At 34.9% G+C, this 16,632-nt stretch overlaps 1 protein-coding gene across 1 annotated transcript in view; it reads left to right on the top strand.

The window, feature by feature from the left end:
- Window positions 1–16,632, top strand: part of PTPRD (protein tyrosine phosphatase receptor type D) — a gene marked incomplete at its 5' end in the record, with an annotated part of 283,346 nt that overhangs the window by 44,720 nt on the left and 221,994 nt on the right. The window contains one exon of the mRNA XM_084225157.1: window positions 14,906–15,051. Coding sequence (XP_084081283.1) covers window positions 14,906–15,051 — 146 coding nt within the window. The remainder of the gene's footprint in view (window positions 1–14,905; window positions 15,052–16,632) is intronic.

Here is a 16,632-nt window from a genome sequence, read left to right as displayed (position 1 = left end):
ATTGCTACAAACCAACTTTGCTCTCTCTCTCCTGTATCTAGCCATTTAAAAATGCTGAACTCTAAACAAACGGTATATGAATTTGAAATGTTTATATCTCTCTCTGTCTTCTCCTTGTAGTTGTTACCTTATAAATACAACTCTGTAATTTAGTTATGATTAAGAGAAAATTAATTAGCAACTACAGGTAATGAAATAAGAATAAAGACTAGGATGAATAGATACCTATTTTCTACTTGCTGAATTGCACATACTTCTGGAATGAAATTCCAGAATTATTCTCTTCTCTCTGGTGACCAGTGACAGGACCTGAGGCAACAGCATGAACTTGTGTCAGGGGAGATTTAGGCTGGATATTACGAAAAGGTTCTTCACCCAGAGGGTGTTTGAGCACTGGAACAGGCTCCCCAGGGAAGTGGTCACAGCACTAAGCCTGACAGAGTTCAAGGAGAGTTTGGACAAGGCTCTCAGACACATGGTGTGAGTCTTGGGACTGTCCAGTTCAAGACCAAAATTGGACTTGATGATTTTTGTGAGTCACTTTCAACTAGGGTGTTCTGTAATTCTATGAAAAGAAATTCTGTGCTCATAGTTTCTGAGCAAAACCAATATCCAGTCTTGAATTTTTGTAAATTGATTTTAAATCCTTTTGAAGAAATCTTTTATCAGAAACTCAAACATATTTATATTTTTCTCTGCAGAACTCAAGCACAATATGTGAATTAGTTCTTTAGAAACACAGGTTTGTTTTTGTCTCATAGGAAAACTCCCATTTACTTACTAGCTTTTTGTGCAGTGTAGTCTGAGTGCTAGTTACCCAAATAATTATTTCATAACCTATGGAATGCATCCTGTACTCTGTTGTGGTTAGTTGATTTGGTGAGTCTTTGCTTGATCACAGGTGAGTAGTATCAGTCTATCCACCAACTTTGAAATAGTCATCTAGTGCATAAGGAGCTAAGTTTGAAAATTTTTTACTTTTGGAAGCCATGTAACTAGTAACCTGTTCACAGTAGTGTATGCATGCTTCTCAACTTGAATCTGAAAATAACAGACCACATCTCCAGCTTACATAAATTTAAGCAGTACCACTGTTACTGTTGATTATCAAGCAGCTTACACTAGTGAAGGAATTAGGCTGCTCATTTAAGAAATCAGTTTACCTGTTCATATTTTCATATTTCTCTCAAAAAAGAAAAAACTTTACATAATTAGAGACATGTAATGGGTAAAATCTCCTGAACCAAACATAGTATCAATTAATGACTTAGGTGACTTTCTAATTAAGTAGAAAAATAATATTTTTTAAACAGTCCAGTCTTCAAGGATAGCCTAATTCTAATGATCTTTCACAGAAGTTTAGTTGTGTTAGAAACGTAGTCAAGCTTGGTAACAATGTGGCAGTTCAGGAAAAAAGCTGTTCTCCAAAATCTCTACTTGTGTTAGTACCACTGGGCCATATATTAGACAATCTTCATTTTGTCAACATAACTGTAAAAATCTTTAGGAACTTTGTAGGTGCTTTGTCTTGAAAAGCAGTACTAGTACTGGAGTCCTTCACGACTGTACAAGTCTGGCTATATGGTGAAAAGGCTGACTCTGTTTAGGAATACCAGGCAGCAGGTTTTCTTTGTCACCATAATTTCACTGTTGTGATCTAAAGCAAAATTTAGTGTATTTTCAGAACGTTTAAAGAACCTAATACCTCCATTCTTAGAAAAGCAGTTAAAAATAGAAAGGAAAATCCATAATGGGTTTAATCATCTGTGTGAAGTATCCAGGGTGGAATTTATTTCAATACTGGGTGTTTTTACGTCATTCTCTTAAGCACTCAGTTCTATGGTGGCCTTTTTAAAAACATTCATCTGATCTTGGGAGTAAGAGAGCTGCTCCTAGAAGTAAATGTCTGGACATTGGAGGTAACTGTATGACTTTTTAATATGTTCCTCATTGTTCATTTGCACAAAACTATGAACACCTACTTGACTTTCATTGTCCTTTTATTTCTTTCAGAAAAGAGGTTAATTTATTCAGTCCTGAAAGGTCACAGTGAATCAGAATGTGGGGAAGAACATCAGTATTTTCAAATAGCAATGACGCAGACAGTTGGCTCTGGCTCTACAGTGCAAGATCCAAAATTTTTCTATTTGCAGTGTTTGGCAATTAAATTGCTTTGTCATAGGGATCCTGCCTTTTAACAGTGTAGTGCTTTACCTGTTGAACTAATTTCATACTCTTTGCTATGGTGCAGAGGAATCACCTGTAAACAAGATAAGGAAGAAATTGAGGGCATGGTTGAAGCATTGACTGGGAAACGATCAGAAAGCTTAAGAAATAAGCCCTTACTTCGATCAGAAAGGACTTAAATTCTCAGATCTGAGAGAACAGGGGAGGCTCAAGATATGTATCGGATAAAGAACTCAGTTCCACTTGAAAAAAGAAAATGTGCTGGTGGATTGAAAAAGAAATTTGACATTCAAGTGTTACAGAAGATTTGAACTTGGAGGTCACCAATATGGAAAGATTTACACACCTATATGAAACGTCATTTTGATAGTGACAAAACTAACATCTTTGTAATGGATTGCAGAAAGCAAGGGAGCTAAGTGTGTGTATTGGAGTATGGATTGGTATATTTTTTGGTGAGAAATCATAAGGAATTTGAAAGTTTGCTGTTGTTGTTTGTTGTGTCAGTTCTGAAGTTGAACATAGTTGTGATTGTATAGATACGCTCTGGCTACCTTAACCATTAGGCAGACAGCATAGCCTGATTGTCTGCAAGGCCCCCCTAGTTTTTTGCCTGCTTGAGAGATCTGTGGCTAGCAGTTAATTGTATTGCCTTACCTTAATTAAAACTGACTACAACATGTGTATATGACTGTAATTACAAGATTTACTGCAGTATGGGTAAACTGAAAGGTGAGGGATGCTTTTGACACTATTGAAAGTGTTGGGGTTTCTTTCTGATGTTATAAATATACATATTAGCATTATGCTCTCAAATGCAAAAACAGTCTTTCATTTCTTCTTGTACTGTTTTTTTTTTTTTTTTTGCTACATTAGGTCATATAGTCAGCTTTATAAATTCTGATTTTTTTTACTTCACTAGTAATCTGTAACCTTGGTCTGAAAGCATGATTATTTCCTTGAAAAAACAGCAGTTCTCAACTACAGAATGTGAAGTATGTCATCTTTAAATTAAGCTACCTCAAGAGTTCTTTCTGTATTTCTTTCTTATGAATTTATTAACATAAAATAACTCCCTAATAACCCAGTCTTGTATACACCATATTAATTTCCTCATTCTTGGTATCTCCATCTCCTGGCACACAGCTTTTTAGTCTCTGGAAACAACAGTTTGAAACATTCTACTACTCTTGTCCTAGTAACAGGGAACAACTTCAGAGAAGCTACTACATCCAGTAAGTAAGAGCCTTAAAAATAAACAGAAAACACAGATCATTATGTTTGTAGCTTTTGATACCAGGTAGAATGTCACAGGTTGGAGGTCCTTGACCAATGGAAGCTCCTTCACTGGGGAGAGTGAAAACTCGTTTTAACTCTACCCAGCAGATATGTTCCTGTATACCCATGCACAACTAATTATATAATCACAACAAAAGACTTTTATATACAGTGTTATTATTCTACAGGCTGATACAAAAGTTAAGCATGTTCATATCAACTTACCATACTGCTGTCTGTTGCAGAGGCAGAAAGCACACAAACGTTCAAATCTGTTCATCATTAAAAGTATTGCTGGGGTTAAGGCCAAACACATTAAAAAATACATCCGGTACTTCAGTGGGCTGATTTTCATCTCTGTCATTAATAGTTTTATATTAATTCCTTTCCACACCTTTCTTTTATTTTGGTACCATATATTGTCTTACATTATATTCATTACATTGTTACTATTGCAGTGAGAAGTTAAGAGTAATGAAACCAAAACCTTCCAAGATTTTTTTTTTCTGGAGTTTTTTGAAAGCTGTCTACTTTTAAAAGAGGATTTGTTTTACAAGAGCAAGCATAAAAGTCTAACTTCTCAATATTTATTGCTAACTCTAATTAGAATTTTTTCCAGTTGTGTGTGCCAGCTTATGAACACAGTAAGATGCCAAATTATTGAACAACCAGAAGCTGCTTTTCTAAAGACATTCAGTGAAGGAACAATATATGTAGTAATTGATTCTTGTGATTTATGAACAATACAGTAATTCATTCAAGAGGTTTTACTATTGTTTTATGAGAGGCATTGCATGTTAAAGAACATAAAGATTAAATTACAACTTTCTAGGCAGCCCTTGGGAGCAAGCAACTTTTATATACACTGAAATCAAAGTTTTCAAACATTCTTAATTTTTTACTAAAGATTTGTGACTGACTGGCATTATGGTAATATGTAAAGATTTTACTTTTACTTAAATTTTTACTTCAGTAGACCTGAGATTCATCTTGGTTTAGGTTATCCTTCTGCCCAGTTTGACTATTAATTTCTGCTTCTCTTTTGCTTTTTATCTTTTTTTTTTTTTTTATTAAATCAGCTTATTTTATCTTGTCTCTTATTCCTGGCTTTCCACAGCCCAATTCATTTTATATTTGCTTATTTGAGAGCAGTTATTTTGTGTTCTGTTTGGTGCCCTGCTGTATTTGTTGCATCCCCAACCTTAGTAATCTAACCTCATATGAATTTATATCAGTACTTTCAGTTTTGTATGAGAAGTTCATTTCTGATTGTCTTTTTATATTCAGAAGGAAAAAAATCAGAGAAAAATTAATTTTTGAAACAATGCAGATTATCTTCTACCTTTTGTAATCTTTTTATAAGCAGATAGTAGCTCTGATGATGGAGTGCAGTGATTGATCACTTGGTTTTTTTCTACATTATGAATAGGCCATTGAGATTAAGACATACAGAAATTTGAATCCGTTGACAACAAACCAAGGTTCTCAATTTTCCTAATGAACAAACAGTCATTTTCAAGTATACTTTCAAGAGGTTGCTGAAGCTTGATGTGGAAAATACAATTTCCTTAAATCTCTAATATCTGAACATGCATATTAGATCTAAACATATGTATACATATTTACTGTTATCTAGGTGAGTATTTTAAGTGATTGCTACAATTAACAAGGTTTCTTAATTAAAGCATTGAATTCTATTATTTAAGTGGACACACACAATATTAGTCTTATACCGCTGAATTTTAATTATGATGCAGAATGATACATTTTGCAGAAATAATTTATTGTCATTTATAGAAGTACATACCTGTTAGTGTACTCATTTGAGTACATACTTCTTAGAGTCAAAATGAGCAGATCTTACTCAGTACACTTGTGCAATGTGAGCTCATTTCCTTAGAGAAAAGAGTGCTGATTAAACCAACAATTTGCAGTACTGATATGCAGAGGACTGCAGTTTTCCAAGACAAATAAGTTTTTCAGATAGCTACTGATATCTACTGACACTTCAAATTTAGATTTGAGTGAGGTTTGTTTGTTCATTTTTGTCTTCTTTGCCCTGATAGAAGTGTCACCCGTGTAGTAAGTCGGTAGGACTTAAACTGGAACATTTCATTCAATGCATGAGCACAAATCCCTGCACAAATTTTGTAAATACAGTGGCAGTAACAACTGTAATACTCCTCCCTATGTTTTCCAACATAATCTAAGTAGCATAATCCTGGAATTAAGTAAATTGAGACATGGAGGTTAAGTAATTTGCCTGAAGCTAAACAGCAAGCAATTAACAGAGATGGGATTAGAATTACAAAGTTTTGGCTGTCAGCCCTCCCTTCTGTCCAGGAGCCAGCTGCCACTTTCAGTGATTCTGGCTTCCAGTTCTATCTCTTGAGACAAAACTTCACTGAATTTGTTTTCTTTGTGCTACTTAGATATGAGCTTAAAAGGAAAGCATGACTAGGACTGATACCATTTTTTAATTTTTTTTTTAATATCTGCCTTTGCAAGAAAATAAAGAATGAAATCCTTGTTGGTAGTTACATTTTAGTAATTTCTACTTTTCTTTTTAAAACACCCATGAATCATACTTTCCAATTATAACAGACTTCAGAGTGAAAATCTCTATGCCAGGTCAAATGTAATTTTTTTCCTTATTTATTTTAAGAAAAAGGGTTTTATGGTGTCCTACAAAGTCTTATGCCATTCTTTTACTAGCATACTCTTTACTGAGTATCAGTTATAGGCAGTATTATGATTTCTTGGTATGTCTTTTTAAAAGAAGAATAATTTATTTTAGAGAAGAATGGAAAATACATTATTGAGAGATAGATGAGATAGATATAAGCTAGGCACAGCACTACAGGTTTACCTTAGATCTATCTCTAACTACTGAAAATTACATTAAAAATTACTGAAGTAACCTGTCTAACCATGCAAGATTCTTGTAATGCAATGCTACATTGATATACAGGATATCAAGTAATTCTATTTTCAGTGATTTTAGGTAATAAGTGGCAGAGTAGATGTCATTGTTTGAAGTGCTATTACATGTCAGAATTAAAACAGAAATGAACTTCTAGTGATTAGAAGTTTAACTGTATGTGGTGGTATGTTTCTTTTGGTTACATTTCTGATTTTTAATCAAATTTGTGATCTGGCATCACCTCTGTTGTGCATATCTTTGTATGAGGTTTTAGTCCTCATATTCTTACATGCTTCAATGTGCTTCAAATCTATGCTGGCATAATTTTACTTGAGACAATCTAGAACACATTTAGCCCCTGTAGAGGTTCATGGAGCAGATGAACTTTGAACACCCTATGACTCGTATTTCTTGCAGTTTTGATGTGCATTGTCCTTAATGACAACAAAATGTGGTTGTTATTTACAGCAGGACCTATACACAGTAGGACTCCAGAAAATATACAGCATCAAAAATGCTGCCAGTGTAAATACATTCTAATCAGTGCTTTTATGTCTGCATAGCCATATCCCAGAGCAGGCTTCTTGTGCTGTGCGTACCACGCTGATGTATTGTAAGTGACTTGTAGGCAAGGAACTGGGACAATCCACTGGGGCCTTTAGTCACTGAATCTTTTTTAATATCTATAAACAGTTTTCTGACCTAGTTTATGAATGTCTGCTTATGTATCAGCAATGCATCATCCTATGGCCATGCTAACCTGTCTTTCAGTACAGCTGAAGGTGGGCTGCCTTGCCCAGCTCACAGAGCTTGCTGGTAAGAGTATATATTCTGTCTTCTTGGCTGAACATCTAATTTACGTTGCATATAACTGATCTTTGTAGGTAAATGGTAAATGTTGGTTTATAATTAATAGAAAGAGGTGTTGATCGAGTTTTGGGATGAAGCAGGCCTAACTTAGTAAGAAGGAAAGAGATTTATGAGTCTCTCCTAACTAGGTTTTTTAATTATTATTACTTTATAGCAGCCTTAATGATATTGTCTTTTTTTTTTTTACCAGTTTAGCTCAATAAATTATGCTTATGTCAAGTCATGTCATCTCCTAATGCTGTTCTGCAAGTAAAAAGTCATCTTGAACCCTTTAATTCCCCATATTGCATATGTTCATATGGGCTGAGAGATTTGATTAGACACAAGCATACTTTTGCTTGAATAGGAATTATGAGAATTTGCTTATGTGGATGCCTTGTCAAGCATTAACACTGAATCATATTAGTATGTAGACTCGGTATTATTACTAGATAGTTGATTTTCCTTTCACAGTCAGTAATCAGCATAAATGGCAAGGTATGCATTTTGTTGTTTTTAGATAAATAAAATATGAGTGGAAGTTTCATTTCATTGTTACAGTGCCCCAGTTTTATGCTTCCTCATTTTGGTACTTGTATTTTGAGGGTTTTAGTAAGACTGAAACGCTTCTAAAGGTCATCTCTCTAGTCATAACCCAGATATTCCAAGTCCCTAATTGAAACTTGTAGTGTCTCATTTTTTCCTACCTTTCTCTTGGAGCAAAACTCTCCTGGAAAGAGATCAGCTTGCCTGGCATGTTAAAATTCACTGCTTTTACTCTGCACATTGGAAAGGAGTGTCAGCTCTCAGTTACCAAATAATTCATATGCAGTCTGCAGACATTAAAATTTGAAAAAGGAGCAGTAGAGAGCTTTGAAGCAGAATTTCCTTTTGTTAAATTAGTGAATATGACAAGGTTATGTAATATTCCTGGGGGATAAAGTGGTGCACGTCACTAACCTTTTAGATTCAAGAGACTTCATGCTTTTTATTTTCTGCTGAAAGAAGGCTTAGTACTGGATTTACTATCAAGGTCCTCTTTCTCACTCAGGTAAATTAAGTTCCACCTAGCTTTTACATATAATTTTATGATAAATACTGTGTATATACACAAGCTTATACCTATTTTGTTTTGTAATGTGCATTTGTACATGTGCTGTTTTATCACTTAAAGGCATATCTGCAGTTGAGTTAACATCATGAACATCATGAGTGGGTTAATAGTGCTGGAACTCCTATAGGCATGGGGAAAAAAAAGAGAATTCTTGCCCTCTTATGCATTTAGGGGATAGTGAGTATTACTTAGTCATATGCCTGCATCTTTCAGTGCTCAGGTTAGTTGAATACTAGAACCAAACGTCCTGATTCTCTTTTCTTGAACTCTGGTGCAAACCAGGATTTTTGTATAGAACGAACCAAAGAGACTATGGAGTAAGTAAGGGAAGATTTAGAAGCAAATGTATAACCACTTTAATTTTCTGCAGCGGTATTTAAATGAAGGCTAAATTTTGTATTTAAGCTAATGCATATGTAGCACCGATAGCTAAGGCTGTGCGCTCAACTTGAGGAATGAAGGCAAGAGGGCATGGCTGTGGGAGTAGGCCTGGCTTTGGGAAGTTTCTCCTTTAGTCTGATCATCTGTGAGACTGACTGTGATAGCTTGCAAGCCCTGGCTTCCTGTTAGGCTTAGCACAGTGTTGCTCTGGTAAGCTCTGATAGGGCAGTAGTTAATGGTTGGCCTGAGTTTGACACTGAACGTGCCAAAAATTTGTCATGAAACCAGCTTAAATTGTTAGTGGGTTGCCTGCAACAGTTTAAATAGAAACAGAACAACACTTCTTCAGGTTCTTTCTAGTTCAAATATATATGTATTGGTCCATATTATTAGTAAAAGGCGTTTTTTTCGCAGGTTTTTCTCATAGGTTCTTCGTCTTTGTGAAAGCCTTTTTCATTATCTCAGTTATTATAAGCTTAAAATGAACATGTGTGAATGTGTGTGAATGATATTAGTTGGCAAATAAACGTCTGCTGCTGTCTGTGTTAGTTCATATACCTCCCATGTCCCTAGGGCTCAGATAATGTCTGTCTCTAAAAAAGCATACATAATCCACAATGAAATGAGCTGGTAACAAGGTTTGCAGAGCTTAGAGGTACACATTAAATGTGTGCTGTTTTAACATTAGACCTTTTGGAAAATGTAACCTACCTATCCTACTTGTGAAACATTACTTGTAAGTCTGCAATATGACTTTGTATTTCAGGGAGGAATGAACCTAATGGTCAGCCTACTACACTGACACCGTGTATTGCAGGAAATTTGAAAATGAAAAAGAAAGGATTGACTTTTCATATTTTCCTTGAGACAGCAGCAAGTGATATTTTTATTTTTTGAGCTGCTTACCTAATCTGTAGGGTGGTATGCTCTGGCAGATCGAAGGTTGGGAACTGGAGATTATTGCTAAATTGGAAAAATAGCCCCAGACCATAACCATAACCAGAAACCTCTCTCAAAGACCAGTCCTTTGTTTTTAGAAGAATACATATTACAGAAAGAAGGTGGGGTGATGACTGTTTCAATTATATTATCAAGATTTTATGAGTGTTGTAGGAGCTGAATTTTTAAGAGATGCTGTGATGCCTTTAAAGTAAAATTGCTTGATTTCCTTTACCCAGACTTTTGGGAAACACTTGTTTGTCCCTAGAAATAGTTTCTGGGAATCAAATGGATCAAGATTTTCAGCAGGACTTCATTGGCATGGCTGAAATGCATTTAAAAGTTGAAAGATACAAAACCAATAATTTTCATTCACAGGATAATAAAACCATTCCACTGCTCAGAGTATGATGAGATCTGAAGATTTTGTTGTTGCTGTTCTTCTTGCTGAAGGAAGTGAAGGCAGAGGCAGTTTTAAGATGTTCACAGTGAGAAAGAGGAAAATTTCGCAGCTTGTGACTGACAGATAAGAGCTTTTAGGGACATACTTGTTAACTTAGTAGTTTCTTTATGCATTCCATTAATACAAATTATTTCTTGTCCTTTTAGAAATAAAAACTAATTAGCTTTTCTCACATAGCCAGTGTGCAGGTCCTCTGTAAGTGCAGGTTAGAATTAAGGTGAAACAATTACTTGTAAAATGATCAGTCTAACAAATTATTACTAATGAGTAAATTAGCTGCTAATGCTGTATATAAGGGTGTTTTGAAATTTCTACTAAGAAACTTTCTATTAAGTACTATGTATATATATAAAATAGTTTTAAAATATATTAACTACTGGAGGAATTTTGAAAATAATAACAAGTTGTGTAATTTGTAATGCATCAATACAGTATCAGACGGTGATTATGTGCAACATTTGCCTATTTGTTCATTTTTACCTGGACAGGAGTCTTCACCACCTTCACCATCATTAAATATGAACCAGTCTACGACCTTTTTATTTAGAATATAGATAGCATTATATCATAAGTCTATGGAATACAATGAATGTTGCAAAATGGGAAATGGGATATCTTACGGTGTTGGTTTGGTTTGGTTTGGTTTGGTTTGGTTTGGTTTGATTTCGTTTGGTTTGGTTTGGTTTGGTTTGGTTTGGTTTGGTTTGGTTTGGCTTGGTTTGTGGGTTTTTTTCTTGGTTGGATTTTTGAGGGTTTTTGGAGTTGTTTTTTAATTCTGTTTATTTGGATTTTTACTGTGTCAAAAATTTCTTCTGAGTGTGTAATTTGACTTGGGAAGAATCATTACAGAATTTTTTATTCAGAGTGAGTCCATTTGCATACCCCCTGAAACTTTATGCTGCTAGACCAGTAAGACTGTGCTAAGTGAAAATGATATGTGTGATTGTATGTGTGCCAGACCACATTGTTTACTCTGCTGTCAACCTACATTTCTGAGTCTGAGCTGAAAACATTTCATGGGAACAGTTGAGATTGTCATCTTCCAACTCTTATTGGTACAAAATAAGTCTTTATAACTGAAAAAGTTACTGTATTTTTAAGGAGTCTCCTCAAATATGTGTGAATGTATAAGGAGATGAGGCATTTGAAATAAGTGTCTTTGCATTTTAAATTTTTTCTGATGTCTTTATTCACCCTTGCTATATATGCTTACAAAGGACACAGCATGATGTGCTTTTTGACAATTTTTGTTCTGACCTAGTAAAATTTTTGGTATTTCAGGCACATGATGAAGTTTAGTTCTAAATAGAATTATTTTATACTTGGAACTTTCATACAGCCCAAACAGAGAATTTAGAAACAAATGTACAAGGGTCTGCATCCTCTACCTATCTTGTCCATAGTAAGTTCACATGCTGAGCTAGCTGTAGTTGGACTGCAGGCTCTCACTTTAAAGAAGATGAAGTCTTTTCCTCGTATTCAGCTTTTCAAAGAGGAGTATGTCCATAAAAATGTCTCTACACAAGAATAGTTTGCAGGGGCTGTGGATAAAAGGGGGCTAAAGTAGTAATTTCAAAATATTTTGTCAGACATTTTATTTGAGTGCAAACGAAAAGTATTACTTATCCTTAAAGCACAGCACAGAGAACAGAACAGCAGCTTTAAAATGGATTGTTCTATATATAACATGATGAAATGTGAATTAATTAATTCCATTCACTATTTCAGAATTCTACTTAAACTTTAGAAAGTCAATGTAGAGGTGCAGAAGGGAAGAAAGAAATGTCTTATGCTCATGCCAAGATACTCAAATGTTCCAATCAAAATGAGTTATTTTCATGTCACTTTAAAAATATATTTTATGGAGCCATAATGTGCAAAAAAACTCCACTTCTATCTGGATAGGGGTAAACCACCTCTCATTTTAGAGATTCTTGTGGCCCTTGAGGGGACAGCTTGACTGTTCATTGAAGCAGCAGCCTAATTTCTGTGGGGCTTAACTCTGTAAAACAAATAAATGCAAGCTCAGTGAATTTAAGGTGAGCTAGCAATAAATTCAGTTTTCCGTCCTATATTAAGAGTGTCATTTGCAGTAGCTTAATGGTTGTCACTTCGGCTTCTCAACTCCCAGCAGGAAGTGCATACCAAGTAAGAGATGGTGGGAGCCCTCAGCTCTTGAATGACAAAGCTCATGGTACTCTTCAGAAGTCCAAGTTATGGGTGTCTCCCACTCTATTTTTTTTTTTAATTTTATTTTTAAGCTTGACAAGGGATCAAAATTCACCATTAGTATCAGTATCTGAGTAGGCACTGGTATATAAACAGGCAAAACTTGGCTTGTTCTTGCATATAAAACTGCATATACTGCAGCAATTTTTATGATGCCCTTAAGAAAATTTAAGTGCAGAAGTACGAGATGCTGACTTTAAGTGAATTTCACTTATTTTATTTTAATTACAGTTCTGTTATTTTAACTGCATTTATTGATGTTACCAAGGAGAGTTCCAAAAGTGCTGAAAGACTGGTATCATAGCTGGTAACATATTACATCTTATTTTTTTGGCAGATTTAATTGCAGTGGAAGGTTTCCATATAGATTGTTGCTGTGCTTAATGAACTGTGTTGTGGAGAGTTTTTCTTGAACTGTGCACTGCTGTTGTTAAGGGAGATTGAAAATAGTTGTCAGTTCTCAATCAAAATTGCCCTCATGTTAATAAGCACAACTGTGTGTGCAGTTTAATTGTGTTTGCTGTCAGAGTGCCTAGCTGCTTAGGTCACAATCAATGTCAAGAAACTGACAACATTAATTGTGGAGATAATTTGTGTCAAACCTTAATTAACAACCTTTATAAAGATAAAGGCAACAAACACTACTTTTCATTTCTGCTGCTGCTGGGTTATGATTTCACATACCCTTACCCTGATGATAGTTGCTTTATATGTATCAAGATGAACGTTTTGATAGGGTAATAAAAAGAGGGATTGCGTAGTACTTACCTGTCCCCATGGCAGTTAAATTTATAAATTTATTTATGTTCTAAAGAATAATTTATCTTCTCTGATATGATATGATACTTGAAAAATAACTGACTTACTTCCAATATGACGTATTGGAGGAGAGTTGTGGCAATGTTTTTTCTAGAAATGTCTTACTTGTGCAAAAGAGCTTTGACCAGACAGATACATACCTTATTTTTTTTTGGATAAGTTATGGTCTAAGTGAAAAACAAAGATCACCCCAGTTCCATTCTATACTGGCCTGTAAAGCTTTTTTATTGATGTAGATAATATTAGTCACATCATACAAGAAAGTGGATTTTATATACAGCCTTAAAACCTTGTTTTCCTTGAAAAATGTCCACAAGTTGAAAATTGCATCATTATGTACAACTGCCCTGGCTTTCTGTGTCTAATGCTATGCCTCTTATGATAGGTGGTTAATAAACAACAGCTTCACTAATTGTTGTGAAAGCAACAAAAATTCGTGCAGGATGGCACAAAATGCTGTTGTTCAGGTAGCTGGAGCTATGTTAAGTATTCAGCTGTATTTCTGCAACTCCACGATGTAGGCAGTAATGCTCTGCAGAAGCCAGTACGCAGTTTTTGCAAGGAGTTGTACCAGCTATAGTCCTATAGTCCTTCACCAGATTTTAGACAGTTCTGCATAAGAAATTGCTGGAAAACTGGTTGTACTCCTTAGAGCAGTTAAGTTTGGTGAAAGATTTTTAATTTGATTTATTGCTATGTGTGCTATTTGCTTCCTCTAAGGTACTATGCAGAGTTACTATGCGCTCTTGGACTTTGTCATGAAATGTTTCTCTTTCAGTGGTTTGACTTCTAACAGTGCATTCACAGAATGTAAAAAAAAAAAATTAAAGGAGAATGGCAGCGTGTAATTTTTCACTTGGTGGCCCACGATTACAACTTGTGCCACAGAATGTCAGTGCATAGATTCAGTGAAGTCTCTTTACATATCACAGTGCTGAGTTAAAACGAATTCAAAGAGAGCAGTTATGTTGAAACCCAGATGCTCTTCATCAGAATATATTTTTGCCTTTATTGTGGTCCAGACATAAGGCCTGTGGCTTAGGAAAGGATCTCTAGTATTTTCACTTAAAGTGTGTTTTATTTGCTAAGGTTTTGGCAATGTTTGACATCAGAGAAGTTCTTTCATAATTTCCCCATGGCAGTAGTAGTACACAGTTTTGCTGAGATGTGCTCTTGCATTTTGGTTTAGGTACATTTTTGCCAGGAAAATTAGCAGAGCGTAAATTTCTCTTCTTATACATTCCTTTTTGCCTGGACTCTTAATACATAATAATTTACCTTCCCCATGCAAAATTACAAATGCTTTCTCCTAAATGTCACTGATTTTAATGTCTCAAAGGTGAGCTTCCTGTTTTCATGACACCCTGTGATCACAGCATCAAGTAGCTAATCGTGATATTATTCCAGTTGATTGATGAGCTCATTTTGCAACAGAAGTCAAATTGTATTTTTTATTTATAATGGTGTTAAAATATAATGTGTGATCTTGCTATTCCAATGCCACTAAATTTCGATTTTAATACAAATTTCAGTAGTAAAGTCTGTAAGTACTTTCCTGACCTTTTAGGTTTTTAAAAAGAATGCTTTCTCATGCAGGTGAATGATATCACTGGAGAAACAAAGCATTTTTTTTTCTTTAATTTTTAAATCTTGATGTGACTTTTTTTTATGTTTACTGCCTGGATTAATATGGGTTTGTTTTTTGTTTTTTTTTTTGTTTCAGCACCACCAAAGTTTACAAGAACTCCTGTTGACCAGACAGGGGTTTCAGGAGGAGTTGCCTCATTCATCTGTCAAGCCACAGGAGATCCAAGACCTAAAATTGTCTGGAACAAAAAAGGAAAGAAAGTCAGCAATCAGAGATTTGAGGTATTAGGTCCATTGTTCTGTTCCTCTGAAAAACATTTTATTCCAACTTTGGTTTTGATCCCACTCTGTGTGCTTTATTAACGGCGATTTAGCAGAATAGAATTGTCTCTCAGGGATAATTTGGTGGGAATACTCAAATGAAGTTTTAAATTTTGAAGCCTGGTTGTGCGTGGAACCATTAAAGAGAAAACTACTACTGCTGTTTTCTAAGCTAGCATGGTTGAACTGAGGGGCTCTGTGATGCCTCTGTTCAGTTTCCTGCATCATGAAGAGCTGGTGGGGACATGAGTTGAGCAGTGACTGCTGTCTCCAAAGAGCAAACCACCTCCTTTTCTGACAAGGTGGATCAAGCAGGCTTAGTCTTTGGCTGCTTCTGCTGCCACAATTCCTTACCCCTTTTGATGAAGGAGATGGAAGGGGCACTGTAGTTCCTGCTGCTGAAGAGGAAAAGTAAAAGTTGCTTGCTTTTGATTTTTTTCTTAACAATAAATTAGGAAAAGGCTTGGAAGAACCACAACCTTCAGTTAAAGGAAACAGTGCAAATAATCTGCTCAAAGGATTCTGATTACTTAGGGGAAATAAGAAAACAAGTACTATTCCCTCCTGTAGAGGCAAGAATAATTAATGTCAAATAAGGATTGACCTTTAACATGAAGTAAAAACTCAGAAAATGGGGGAAAGCTTTTAGAAGAAATATCAAAACTGGCACTAAGAGTCTGCAGTTGTCTCTTAAATGTTTTCAGTGTTAGATATGAGACTTCTGTTTGCTTAAAAACAACTCTTCAAAAATTAATGATTTGTATATAAAATGTTTGTGACATGCATTATATGAGAAAATTACCTAACATACAGTTATTAACAACTGAATGAATATTAAAGTCCTCTATATTAATTTTTATTAGCATTTGGGAAGATTATTTTTCCTGGCTTTCAGGTTAGATTCTTTTAGAAGAACTGCATTTCTTCTGTATACCAAATTTATTTTCTTGATTTTTGGTTCAATAAATATCTAAAGACATTGAAATTCGTTCATCAACCATTATAATTTCTGGCTTCTGTACTTACTACGACATGAAAAACAAAATCATTAATTTAAATGTTACCTCCTAGTGCCAAAAATTGTTTGCACTTTGCAGAGGATATGCAGAGCTGTAATTGGCTAGAGGGATTAACATAGAAGTTTTATCATAAATTTTACACAATTTATCCTCTTCTGTTAACAGAACTTTCACTCAAAGTGAATTCTAAACAGAAAAATGGAGCATGTATATGTTTACTTTGTGTTATTCTGCAATGTGTCATGGTATATTTCCTTAATATATTGCTTTTTATGGGTCTGTGTACCTGTTTTTAGGGAGAATAAGCAAACATAAAGTAGTTTTATTTCCATAAAAATTATTTGCATGTAACTTTAAAAAACATCTTAAAATGTTTTAAAAATGCCTTTAGTGGACTGTTGAACAAACAGTATAGCCAAGTAAGTTGAAGTGTATTTCGGACAAATAGATGACGCTTGCCAAGTGTTTTATAATTTTTATCATGTCTGCTGAGCAGAGCAGTTACAAAGTGTGCATACCAAAT

Source organism: Fringilla coelebs (assembly GCF_963513975.1).
Source record: "Fringilla coelebs genome assembly, chromosome: Z".
Taxonomy (NCBI): domain Eukaryota; kingdom Metazoa; phylum Chordata; class Aves; order Passeriformes; family Fringillidae; genus Fringilla; species Fringilla coelebs.
Note: the sequence above shows the minus strand (reverse complement) of the source record. Positions and strands in the feature narration are given on the sequence as shown.